Raw genomic sequence first — 14,014 nt, 5'->3', positions numbered from 1 at the left:
CTGAGCTAAAGGACTAACTGGTAGCAGTAGAGGCTGTTATCGTCTGTGGACCTGCCACTAGAGGGCGAGAACAAACTTTGTGAGTGGGTTTCACAACTATTTGTCTGGCAGCAGAAGAACGGAGAGACTCAGGATTCTTGGGTTCTGGAGGGAAGTGTTCTTATGTGGTTACAGACCCTTCTGTCCCTGTGTCCCAAGCCAGTCTGTCACCACCACTGATCCTGACCATTCCTCCCACCGCCAGCTCCTGCCCCACTCACCCCTCTACATCTACATACTCCCATTCCTAAGCGCCCCACTCCCTGCCTTACCCTCACCCCTCTGCATTAAAGTCAGGCAGCTTCCTCTTTCACCACTTTGCTGCCTGGGCACCAGTATGGGGGGGGAATACTGAGAGCACAGGAAAGACATTTTCCCTACTTTCAATTCTCGTGCCTGAGATTTTTCACAAAGACAGCAAAAGGCACATCCCCTGACACAAGGCCAAACCCCCTTGCAAAATTTCAAGCCTTTGTTCCAAAGCAGGAGATTCTGCAGTGTGAATTACATCTTAATAGGAATACTGTCTGCCCTTCCATTCAGGATTATGTAATTTCCCTATAGCAACGGAAGTAATTGCTTACAAGTAAAAGTGGTATTTTTTTTTAACACCAGTTAATACTATTTAGCCGCCAGAACATGCCATGTCACTGGCCAGCTCTCTGCAAGCCTCTGAACAACTGTGTGAGAACTACTAATCTTAGATGTCTGGTAGATAAGTTTTTCCTGAAAGTGCAATTTTTTAATTTTTTTTTTTTTTTTTTAAGTTAACAGTGCGCCTTTAAGGAAGATTCAGGGATCTGGAACAGAAAGAGGAATGACTGAAGTTTTCCAGTTGTCAGCCAGCCTAGGACAAGGACTTTCTGTTCCTCCAGTGAGTCTCTTAGTAATGCATTAGATCCCAAACAGGCACAAAGAAAAATCTCTTTTAGCAGGCATTTGTGCTTTGCTATGGCAGGCAGTAAGGATAAAGTTAATATTGACACCACATATTGCTGATAGTATGACTGAGAAGCTAAATAAACAGGGTGTCTTGGCTTTTTTTAATATTTAATATTTTAAAGAATTATCTCTTTATAAAATAAAATAAAATAAAATTCACAATGTGACTAGGATCCAAAGACACAAGCCAACAACGTAATTTGGTTTGTCTACATAAAGGAGTAATCTTCTGGAATGGGCACTGTGGACTGACGGTTGGTATAGGAAACAGCTCTTTATAACAAAACTCCAAGTGGTATCTCCATGAAGGCCTCCAAATTAATTTTGTCTTGGCTCTGATCTGCCTTTTACAGCAATTACACAACAAAAAACAACAAAAAAAAGGTTACCTACCTTTTGTACTGTTGTTCAAGATGTGTGGCTCATGTTCATTCTAGGTGTGTGCATGCCCATACGCACAGTCATAGGAGATTTTTTTTGCCTTAGAGGTATCCATAGGATTGGCAGTGCTGCCCCCTAGAGTGCCACGCTCGTGCACCGGTATATTAGGCACCGCTGACTCTAGCCCTCTCAGTTCCTTCTTGCTAGCAGCTCCAACAGAGGGGCAGGAGGGCAGGTAATAGAATGGACGTGAGAAACACATCTTGAAGAAGAAGAGTTACGAAAGGTAGGTAACCGTTTTTTCTTCTTCGAGTGCTTGCTCATGTCAATTCCATTCTAGGTGACTCACTAGCAGTATCCTTGGAAGTGGGCTCAGAGTTCATGGTCATGCAGTTTGTAACACTTCTCTACCAAAGCCAGCATCGTCTCGGGCCTGCTGGGTAAGCGTGAAATGAGACATGAATGTATGAATGGATGACCAGGTAGCAGCCCAACAGATATCTTGAATCGGCACTTGAGCCAGGAAAGCTGCAAATAAGACTAGTGCCCTAGTTGAGTGGGCAGTTACAATTGCTGATGAAGACACTTTTACCAGATCAAAGCAAAAACGGATGCAGGCGGTGATCCATGATGAAATTCTCTGGCCGTACACTGGAAGACCTTTCATCCTGTCTACCACCGTGAAAAACAACTGCATTGACTTACGGAATGGCTTGGTTCTTTTGATGTAAAAGGCTAGCAGTCTCCTGAGGTTCCGAGAGCATAATCTGTGCTCCTCATCCAATTTATGAGGTTTTGGAAAGACGACAAGTAAATATACGTTCTGGCCTGTATAAAATTGAGAAACTACCCTGGACAGGAAAACCGGGTGCGGTCACAGGCGGACCTTGTAAAACACCATATAGGGCAGCTCCGAGGTAAGCTCCCTAATCTCATAGACCCTATGCGCAGATGTTATCGCTACCAGGAGCGAGACCTTCCATAAGAGTAGAATCATAGAATACCAGGATTGGAAGGGACCTCAGGAAGTCCATCTAGTCCAACCCCCTGCTCAAAGCAGGACCAATCCCCAACTAAATCATCCCAGCCAGGACTTTGTCAAGCCTGACCTTAAAAATCTCTAAGGAAGGAGATTCCACCACTCCCTAGGTAACGCATTCCAGTGCTTCACCACCCTCCTAGTGAAAAAGTTTTTCCTAATATCCAACCTAAACCTCCCCCACTGCAACTTGAGACTATTACTCCTTGTTCTGCCATCTGCTACCACTGAGAACAGCCTAGCTCCATCCTCTTTGGAACCCCCTTTCAGGTAACTGAAAGCAGCTATCAAATCCCCCCTCATTCTTCTCTTCTGCAGACTAAATAATCCCTGTTCCCTCAGCCTCTCCTCATAAATCATACGAAGGGAGCAGGAAGCCAAAGGCTTGAAGGGGGGACCTGTGAACCGTGACAGCATGAGATTCAGGTCCCAAGGAGGGACAGGGTCATGGACATGGGGATAGTCACGCCAGACCTTTCAAAAAACCAGACTGTCATGTCATGAGTGAAGACTGACCTGCCCTGGAATGGAGGGTGGAAGGCTGAAATAGTGGCCAACTGAACCTTAACTGATGAAAGAGACAGGCCCTGGAGTTTGAGGTGCAGAAGGTAGTCTAAGATCGACTGCACTGAAGCCAGCTCAGGCTGAATACCCTGGTTTGAGGCCCAGCAAGTGAACCGTTTCTCTGCTCTGGGGACTGACGGCGTTTGGCTGCCCTCTGAGGAGGGCTCATGGCTGGCTTACCCACCTGGGGAGACCAAGCACTCCTGCTCCTCTGCATTCAACCATGCAGCAGCCAAGTTGTCAGGTGCAGCGCAGCCGGGTTCGTGTGCAGAAGACTGCTGTGGTTCTGAGACAGCAGATCTGGCCAGAGGGGCGGCTGCAGCAGACCCGCCACTGAGAGGTCCAGCAGGGTGCCGAACCAGTGTTGGCAAGGCTAAGCCGGGACTATCAGGATAACCTTTGCCTTGTCCTGTTTCATCTTCTCAAGGACTCTGTGAATTAATGGCACTGATGGGAAGGAGTACATTCGGGCCCCCAACCACAGAAGCAAAAACGAATCTGACAGGGAGCCTCTGTTGATCCCCCAAAATTGAGTAAAACATGTAGCACTTCCTGGGTGGATTTGTTTGCGTTCCAGCAGAACAGGGAGTTCCCCACCTTTGGAAGATGATGTTAACCACCTCTGGATGGAGTGACCATTCGTGGCAAGACCAAAAGGTCCTGCTGAGGTGATCTGCCAACACGTTCCTGGCCACGGGAAGGTGCATGGCAATGAGATAAATGGCATGCTGCTCACAGAAGTCCCAGAGAGCTTCTTGCAGTGGGCTGACGATCAGGTTTTGCTTTGCTTGCTGATGTAAAACACTGCGGCGGTATTTTCCTTTAGGATCTGCAGCACCTTGCCCTTCACATGAAGCAGGAAAGTCTGATTGTCCAAGCAAACCGCTCTGAGCTCTCTGACCTTTATGTGGAGGGAGCAAGCATCTCACGACCAACAGTCTTGTGTGCTGATATCAGCCAGGTGGGCCCCCCACCTCAGGTTCAAGGCATCGGAGACCAGTGTCAGTGATGGGGCTGCAAAGGGAAATGCCTGCAACACTGATCCAGGTTTCACCCACCATTTCACGGATGACTGTATGTGGTCCAGCACCCTGACCACGCAGTCTAGATTGTGCTGTTGGGGATGTAGACCGAAGACAACCATGCTTGCAGGGATCTGAGATGGAACCGCGCGCGACTGATTACGTAAGTACAGGCTGCCATATGGCTTAACAAGCTCAGGCATGTGTGAGCTCTCACATGCAAGATCAGGTTTGACATGGCTCAGAAACAGGCATCCAGAAGGAAGGCTCTGGCTCTTGTGGAGTTGAGGACCGCGCTATGAAAGCTGTCTGTTGCACCAGTATTAAGGTTGATTTCCTTTTATTAACTGGCCCAGATTGTTGCAGGTGGAACATACCAGATCGAGGCTCCTTTGAACCTGACCCCGAGATCTGCCCTTGATGAGCCAGTCATCAAGGTACGGATAAACCTGGACCCCTCGATGCCTCAGGTAAGCAGCCACTGGCACCATGCATTTTGTAAAAACTGGCGGGGCTGCTGAGTCCGAAGGGAGGCATCATGAATTGGAAATGACGCTGGCCCACCACAAAACAGAGGAACCATCTGTGTCCTTGAAAAATGGAGATATGAAACTATGCGTCCATCAAGTCGAGGGCGGCGTAACAGTCTCCAGGATCCAGGGAAGGGATGATGGAGGCCAGGAAGACCATGCAAAACTTCACCTTTTTGAGATATTTTTTGAGGAGTCACAAGTCTAGAATGGGTCTTAAGCCCCCTTTCACTTTGAGGATTAAGAAATAGTGGGAGAACCCCCCTTTCCCGCTCATGTCCTGAGGGACCTCCTCCACCACTCCTAGCTGTAGGAGATTTTCTACTTCCTGAGCAAGGAGTTGCTCATGAGAAACCCATCCCTCTTCAGGGACCTAAGGGGAGTGGGAGGGAGGGGCAGCCGAGAATTGGAGGGTGTAGCCCAGAGATGATATACCGAGCATCCAACGGTTTGAGGATACTCATGACCAAGCCAACCGGAAGGCGGTTCAGGAAGGAGTAGGGTGGATCCTGAGAATTGACTCAGGCGCGGTCCTCAAGCACATCCTCAAAATGAGCGCTTCTGGCCCTCTGGGTATTTTGCTGGACAGGCAAACGGGAGGTGGAGGGGCAATGATGGCTGAACCCTGAGTCTTTGTCTGTTCTCCTAGAGGAGCCCTGCTGAGGAGGCCGAGGCCAAGGCCTAGGAGGCGGAGGCAGTCTGAACGGTTTTCTCACCATCTGCGGTGTGGCAGGCTTAGTGAGCGGAAAGCGTCTCTAATGTCCTTGAGTCCATGCAGCCTTGCATCCGTCTGCTCTAAGAAGCGCCCCCTTCCATCAATGGAAGGTCCGGATGGAAGGTCCGGATGGAGGACTGCATCTCCTGGGACAGACCCACAGACTGAAGCCAGGAACTGTGCCACATTACCATGGCCGCGGCAATGACCCTTGCCGCTGAATTGGCCGCATCCCAGGCCATCTGGAGGTACCTTCCTCCAAAATGGTGGTAAACTCCTGGCCCAAGTCCTGGGGCAGGGAGTCAAACTTTTTGAGGGAGTCCCACAGATTAAAACTGTATTTCCCCAATAAAGCCTGGTGGTTTGACACCCTAAACTGAAGTGTGGCCATTGAATAAATGTTCCTTCCAAAAAGGTCTGGCCTCTTGGTGTCTTTATTTGTGGGTGTGGAACTGGCTTGCCCTTCCCTGTCCCTTTCATTGGCTGCCGAGATGACCAGTGACCCTGGAGGCGGGTGGGTATAAGTATTCAAACCTTTTAGCAGAGATGAAGTATTTATTTTCAGCCTGCTTGGAGGTGGGTGGGATAGAACACAGGGATTGCCAGAGGGCCTTGGCTATGTTTAAAATCCCGTCATACACTGGCAATACGACCCACGCAGGGGCTGACGTCGTTAGCAGGTTGAATAAAGTGTCAGACTGCTCTGCCATTTCTTCCATCTCCAAGCCTTAGTTTGAAGCCACCCTCCTGAGCAGGACTTTGTACTCCTTAAAGTCATCCAGTGGACTGGCATGCAAGGGCCCTGCTACCACCTCAGCTGGCAATGAGGACGAGGATTGGACTACCGGGGAAGGGCCTGGAACATTGTCCCCTGTAGGGGAAGGTTCCTTTGGAGTGGATACCTGCTCTTCAACCCCCAGTATCATATTCCACTCCACGCACCGAGCCCAGTGCCATCAGTGCCAGGGGTTGCTTCTCCAAGGCAGCAAGGGAGGAGAAGTGCAAGAAGGGCATCGGGATGCCCCATACATTCCAATATGGCCACTGTGCAGGCCACTGGCTCCTAGGTTGGCAACATGGTAGTTGAGGCAGCCTCAGGCACCCACAAGGGCCGCTGCTGCTGTCACGGTGAGGGGCTGAAGTTCCGCTCAGCTCCAGACGAGTCCCCTTCTGGTGACCATGGTGGGGCTGTAGAGGCTGACCGTAGCTGCGGGAGAGTGATGCCTTGAATAGAGGGATTGGCGACTATCCAAAGACCCAAGTGGGGATATTGGTCACCAATGCTGAACCAGTCTCGTGCCTGGGGGGAACAACACACCAACAGAGATCTGCACCAGGGAGTTGACTGGCAAGACGACGATTGGTGTTGGTTGTACAGAGACTGACGCCTCACTGTGGGCAATTCGCACCATGTTGATGGTGACCACGAGTGCGGTGCTGATGACTTGGGCTGTCTGACAGGAGATCTAGGTTACAGAGTCGGGAATCTCAGCCGTGAAGACAGGGAACGCTGTCTTTGCTCCAGGGACCGACGGCGTTTGGCTGCCCTCTGAGGAGGTCTCATGGCTGGCTTACTGGCTTGGGGAAACTTAGCTGTATCTAAGGTTGTGCACAGCACCGGGAGGATTCTCTGGTCCCTGGCCGCCATGAGGCTCTCAGACGTTAATAGCCCTGCCAAGTGCCTGGGGCCCCTACTGCTCCCAGGAGTCAAAGGCGGATCCCTAATGGGGTTGAATGAGCCAGCAGGGGATGAACCATCTTGAGGATCCGGAGTGAGCGGACGGGCTGAACTGGGTCCTTTGCCCAACTCCCCTGGACTTAAGTTCCCGCTAAGCTGCGCAGCCGCACAGCAGGCTATCAAAGGCCCAGCCCAGCTGAAGCTGCCACAGCCAGGGAGAGGCTCCTCTCCCCCCAGCACAGCCAGCTGGAGCTGCTGCAGCCAGGGAGAGGCTCCTCTCCCCCCAGCACAGCCAGCCGGAGCTACTGCTGCTGGAGAGGGACACCTCTACCCCCGCCGGCGTTGCTGCAGTGAGAGAGGGCTGAGGGGAGTCCTCCCTCTCTGCCACAGCTCCGGGGCAGCCTGCATCCCGGAGCCCACACCCCCAGCCAGAGCCCTCACCCTCCCACCCCAACCCTCTACCCCAGCCCAGAGCCCCCTCACACACACCTCCCAATCCCCTCATCCTGGCCCCATCCCAGAGCTTGCACCCCCAGCCAGAACCCTCTGCCCTAGTCCTGAGTCCCCTCCTGTAGCCAAATCCCCTCTCCCACCCCAGAGCCAGCACCCCAAGCCAGAGCCCTCACCCCCCTCCCAACATATCCCAACCCTCTGCTCGAGCACCGAGCCCCCTGGCACGCTCTGAACCCCTTGGCCCCACCCCCACTACACATCACCTCCATATTGGCGCACATAATAAAATTCATTCTGCACATGGACGTAAAAAATTAGAGGGAACACTGCCCTTGACCCTTCTTGCACGGTGCCGGAGAGTCTCATTTCTTCAGGTGCTCTTTGGCACCAGCGAAGGAGAGTGGTGCTGGGCAGAACTTGGTGCTGGAGGTGCACTCCACACCAATGCCGAGGTGCTAGGTGAAGAGTCGGAGTGGAAAGGCTCCGACGCTGGGCAAAGCGTAGCCTCCATGAGGAGGGCCCTTAGATGAATGTTGCGTTCCTTTTGAATTCTAGGATGGAAGTTCTTACAAATGCGACTTGTCCTTCACATGTGACTCTCCCAAGCACTTTAGGCAGCTGCTATGGGGGTTGCTAATGGGCACAGGCCTATTACAGAAAGAACAAGGCTTAGAACCTATGGACCATCCCTGCTGGGACTCTTACTTACTAACTACACTACTTAACACCACTAACTACTGTAAACAAACTATATATAGAACTAACAAGCAATAAATGCTAGAAAGAACCACTATCCACTTGAGAGGCAAGGGGAAGGTGCTCCGACCAGCTGTCACAGATGGTAAGAAGGAACTGAGAGGGTGTATGGCCGGTGGTGCCTAATTTACCAACGCATGAACGTGGCACTCCAGAGGGTGCCACTGCCAACCCTACAGATACTGCTAAGGCAAAAAAAAAATCTCAGACTGTGCACGTGGGCGTGCACACACCAAGAATGGAATCAACATGAGCAGGCACAAAAGAAGAAAAACCTATTACCTAGAGGGAGCTGTATGTCAGTAGCCTCCTCCACAAAAATCTTGCTTAGAGTGGGGAGGAAAGTGGATCACCTGCCATATAGGGGAGAATTCACAATTCAAAAATCTGAATTTAAGTACTGGGTATTTAGATTAAAAAAAAAACAGTCTAGTTTTCATCCAGCTGAGGAGAATGTGAAATATTTATCTAGTACTTGTATTTAACTTTAGACCTTAATAGTTCTAATAACTGTTCCACACCTTCTAGTGGTAGCAAGCAGGATGACAGAGTAATAACGTGGCAGAGAAGTTTCAACATTGGGGCAGCTTTTCAACAGTAAGGCAGTAATAAATATTCATGCTTTTAATTTTATATACTTTTATGTTGCATTCCAATTGTGCAATTAGTTTTGTGGGAGCCATGTCTAAAAAACGTATCTTTTGGAGCTTCATTTTGAGAACTCTCTTAGAGATGTGAAATCATCGGTTTGTGTTTTCTGCTAATACAGTGGAAACAGGTTAATGACAAACTAATTTCAGATGAATGTGCATTTCTTAGGGCTTTTTCAAGAAAGCCCAATTACTGCTTTCTCTTTTGTAACTTGTTGGTCAACATTACTTGACTGTAAATAACTTCTGGAATATGTTGAGCTGTGGCTCACGAAAGCTTATGCTCAAATAAATTTGTTAGTTTCTAAGGTGCCACAAGTACTCCTTTTCTTTTTACTGTTAACTTTGGAATCCTTTTACTTGTTGAACATTTCAATAAATAAGATATATAAATAACTATTCAAGACAAATCTATGCATAGGTCCAAGCTATTTCAGCTATAATTTCAATGTTTTTCCAGCAAACATAGATGCACACAATGTAAATTATCAAACTTCACTAATCAGTTTATTTTATTCTAACATTTAAGTATCTGAAAAGTCTCTGTAGTATATCTACCCATGCATATAGTATAAAATGTGTGAATCTGTTTAAAACAAGAGTTTGCTCGGTACTCACAGAATTGAAAAAATGCACATCAGTTTTGATTATAAAGGCTCTGTTTTCCTTAAATTTGTACAAATTGTAATTTCAAAAGCATTTACTGTGAGCTGAGATTAACATAAAATGAGTATCCAATGATCTGATAATCTATGTTTAACATATGATCACTCGAAAAACCATTTGTAGCAGGGTGGTCACCCGCTCCAGCGCTGACAGGGTAAAAGTCAGCCCTGGAAGAGGCCTAAGGGCTGGGAGAAAAGCCCAGGCTGATGAACGGATCATTGATGAAGGGATCAGCAGCAGCTGTGGCCAGCTCAATCAGGGCCCAGCTGGCCCCTATAAGAGGGCAGTGGGCCAGGAGCAGGCAGTCTCTCTCTGACAGCAGAGAGGAAAGGACCTGGCTGCCTGGGAGCTAAACAGGAACCTGAGGTGGGGTAGCACTGGGGAAAGGTAGGAGGAGCTGGGGAGCTCATGCCGGGAAACCCCCCAGGCTGCAGGGCTTTGTGCAGGGCCTAAACAGGTTCTGGGGCTGTAAAGGGGCAGACCGGGGCTAGGTAGAGGCAGTAGGTCCTACCTCCCCATGCCTATGATGGCTGGCTTATACAGACTGCAGTTGGCCCCAGTGAAAGGGGGCTAGATGGTGACTGGCAGTAGCCCATAGGCTGAGGCAAGGTGGGATTAGGGGGCTTGGGGGTTCCCCAGGGAGGGGAGACCCAGAGACTGGGGGAGATACTGCTGGGGCAGAACCCCCAGATAAAGGGGCACTGGGGTCTGGAAGGGACATGGGGACCAGCGAGAGGCGGGACATCGGCCAGCAGGGGGCACTCCGGAGGCTGGTAAGCTAATTCCCTGGACGAACAACGGGAGGCGCCGCAGGGTTGAGTCCCACCCTGTGACATCATTCTATTGTTGATCAGGACACACAACTGTATGCACAACAGACATGGGATAGATTTAACAGTCAGGTCGCAACTTTGTTAATTTAACACTGGATAGGGGTGCTATGTGCCCACACTCTGCCCTCCCATACCAAGTATTTAACTGGTTCCAGTGTGGGGCTACAGGGCTCCCGCCACATAGCCAATAACTCAGAGTATATCTTCTCAGCCTACCCCTGGGACTGAGCTCAATTCTGAATCCTTGCTCCCTTTCTATACATGGGGAGAGGCAGACGCTACCAAGGGGATAGATATTTCAGTTCATATAGGCACAAGGTCCACTAACAAAATCCAGGATCTTGTTTACCTCTGGGAGCTGGACCTTCTAGCTTTTATCTGCTCTGGACACTGGCCACAAGTTGCAATGAGCTGAACAGTCTTCCTCTTTCCTAATATTAAACTTTCATATCCTATTTCTTTCAGCCCAAATGTGCTTCCATGATGCGAGCCCACCAGATCTGTTGCCAGAAAAATTATTTCCTCATCTCAAAAAGAGGCAACTGGTCAGACTCGCAGCATCATAAAACCATAACTTCTATGCTGCAACTAAAGGGAAGGAGGCCAGGGCAGCTAACAGAAGCAAGAAGTTTTTGAAAAGCTTGGGAGAGTTTAATGGGCAGAGGAACAGAGGACATGCAAGAACTATTCCACTAGCATTACCTCCCCTGCCCCAGCTAATGGAAAGGTTGAGGACCTAAAGAGGAGGAGGGGCTGGCCCCCATCTTACCACTATTTGCTCTTAAATCTTCCTCACCCCTTCTGAATTTTGTTATATTCCCTGCCATTCCTCATTGATTGAGGGGGAGAGGGAAGCATTGATATGGGAACTAAAGTCTTCCCACTATTCAGTGATGAGTGTAATGCATAAACTGTGGTAATAAATGCTGTATAAATATTAACTAATAATCATTATACATGATACTAACTTTTCAGTCCAAACATAGTCAACCTAAATGTCTTATATAACTATTAGAAAAACAGAGCTGCCTTTTTTAAAAAATTATTATTAAACTTTGCAGTTTCTTCATTTATTTATTTTAAACCTGTCATCCTGGCAACATATTGTGCAATGTGAAATAGAAGCAATCTTATGCAGAGAATCACAGCTATTGGACATTGATTGGGCCTATTAGGTCATGCAGTCTATTGCCTTGGAGGTGCAAGGTAGTTCTCTACAGTATTTTCTTCAGTAAATCATTCTAGCACTGAGATTTTCCTTTGTAAACAAGCAGATCTTGTGTTTAGGACTTCTTTTTGATATTCTGTAATTTAATCTATCATAGATAAACTTGTCCACATACACTTTAGACCTAAACAATTACTCTCCCTCACTGGCGTTTATACCCTTTAAATATTAGTAGATGGTTATCATATTCCCTTCTTAGTTATAACTCTGCCAAACTATATAAAAAGTTATACATTTTGAAGAAATGTATCCCTCCAGCCCCTATTCAATTTTTAAATTCTTAATGGTTTGATTTTTATGGTATACAACAGGTAACTCACCTTCCCAATATTTCCAGTAATTCTGCTATGCCATTATGATGTTCTGTTTCATAAATAAACCTAAACAAATGAAATACAGTTTTAGTCAGTCAGTATTGACTATATATAGACCTATCTCCAAGACATGACTTCGTATCTATCTGATGTTTCATGTAGCATCAGAAAAATGTGAAGTGGAAAATTAGTACTTCAGACAGTGTACTACCATTTATATTCAGCAGGCTGAAAAATCCATTTTTTAAAATATAGTATGTACAAGTCAGGAATAGATTTGATTGTTTTGGATAATTAAATCTTTAGAGTTGCTTCTTTTACTGTGCTTACAAAATGATCTATTAATAGCAATAATTAGCCACGTTGAATGCTTTTATTTTAAAAATTTACACGGTCCTAGGACTACAAGATATTCATGTTGGTTTTGCTTCCTTGCAACATCCGTTCTGTAGCAGAACTGCATACCTGGCACAGTAATGCTGTCAATGGCATATCCATCTGTACTGAACTGGCACAGTAAGTTACTGTTCTCTAACCACCTACACTGAAGAGAAAAAACGAGCAAACATCCTTGTGCTTTTCCAGTTGTCACATTTTATGCAGGGGTAATGATAAAAAACTGAATGCAGTCAAATTATATTTTAAAATTAAGACAATACTGAGTGTGTAGCATAATGCTATAATTTATTCTCCCATTTGTAAGGCAAACGTGTGTGAGGTGTTCCAATAATTCCCAGATATTGATCTAAAAGATTTGTTTTGCACTATACATTTGTTTCCAAGATGATCAGTAATAAACAGGACAAGTCAAGCCTCCACATTATGTTTTCTCTTTTGGTGGAAAGGCACAATTTGTTGGGTTTTTTGGAAGTTTTCCAAAACTCTAAAGTTCCACGTTTGTCCAATTTATACTTCAGATAGGTTTTGAAAACACTTGTTACAAAATTTCATCAACAAAATTTAGAACAGAAAACAGTTTCCCATTTTAAAATGTTTTTATAGAATGGATTCAAAACAGTTTGCTTTGAGTATTATTTTCCCCAGAAAAAGTAACTCAGTTCAGATAAGAAAATTTTCAGCAAAAACTGAAATTGGTAGGAAAATCCTTTTTATTTGATAACATTAATTTCATTTAATTGTTAAACACCAAAATAAAGAAAATATTTAAAGTAATAAATACACAAGGAAAAACTTTAAAATCCATATCCCAATTCCAGACAGCCACATAATTTTTACTTATGATTCGAGGAAGCAAGAAAAGAAACTCTGCTTAAACCTGGCCTGGGAGTTACACTGAGAACCTGCAGAATCACACCAAATATGAGCAAAGTAAATGTTTTAGAGAGGCGTACATTACATTAAAAAAGTACATGTAACTATTTTTTCAGTTAAGTTCAAGGCTTAAGCAGTTGAAGGAACTTGTTTGTAAACTTATTTTTCTCCTTAGAATTTTATGCCCAGAAGTACTATACAAAATTTCTATCCAGATTTGTTGAGATGCATAAAGACTTTAGTTTCTATGTCCTTGAGAATTCAGTTGGTAGATAAAGGCTTCTTCTTTATACTTTGAGAAGGGTGCTCTCTATACTATAATCTAGATTTCACTGCAGCATTCCTCATGTAAATTTCAGAACAGAAGCAGAAAAGTGAAAGAAGTGTCCATCCATTGTTTATACAAACTACTAAAAGGTGAATGGGTAGAATATTTGTCACCCATTCAAAAGATGTACTAGAAATGACTAGATTTGAAATCTTGGCTTCCATTACATAAAAACACTGCCAATGCAGAAAAAAATGGCAGAATAAACCTCCAATCGGATACATTTCAGATATATTGTTTCATGAAATTGTGCATTCCAGCATTAACTTAATCAAAACCCTCTATTGATTAAATAAATTGTAAGCAAATATGCACTCCCTTTCTGTCTTTTCTTGAAATCATTTTCCCTGAAACAAAACATAACAGTACTTCATCTAAGAAAGAGTGGGGTTCAGTGTATTCAGGACCAAGAACCACTGCATGAAGACAGAGCAGATGGGGCTTATTCACTATTTTTAGGCAGTTCCTCAGTTCCTTTTTCTAAAAGCATTTTCTAGAGATAAGATCCCTCTACACCTGAACTGGCAAAAAGCTGTTGTGCAGTTGGCACCATTCTCTCCAAGGGGCCACATGTTCGCTTTTAGGAGGAAAAGTGTACAAGGGA

At 46.1% G+C, this 14,014-nt stretch overlaps 1 protein-coding gene across 4 annotated transcripts in view; it reads right to left on the bottom strand.

Moving 5' to 3' along the window:
- The window catches only part of PPP2R5C (protein phosphatase 2 regulatory subunit B'gamma), a 191,974-nt gene that overhangs the window by 60,005 nt on the left and 117,955 nt on the right, over positions 1-14,014 (bottom strand). For all 4 annotated transcript variants that reach the window (XM_073349665.1, XM_073349666.1, XM_073349667.1 and 1 more), the window contains one exon: positions 11,817-11,876. In XM_073349665.1, coding sequence (XP_073205766.1) covers positions 11,817-11,876 — 60 coding nt within the window. The remainder of the gene's footprint in view (positions 1-11,816; positions 11,877-14,014) is intronic.

The sequence above is a fragment of the Lepidochelys kempii genome, chromosome 6, assembly GCF_965140265.1.
Source record: "Lepidochelys kempii isolate rLepKem1 chromosome 6, rLepKem1.hap2, whole genome shotgun sequence".
Lineage (NCBI taxonomy): Eukaryota > Metazoa > Chordata > Testudines > Cheloniidae > Lepidochelys > Lepidochelys kempii.
The sequence above is the reverse complement of the archived record's forward strand: the minus strand, read 5'-3'. Positions and strand labels throughout refer to the sequence as shown.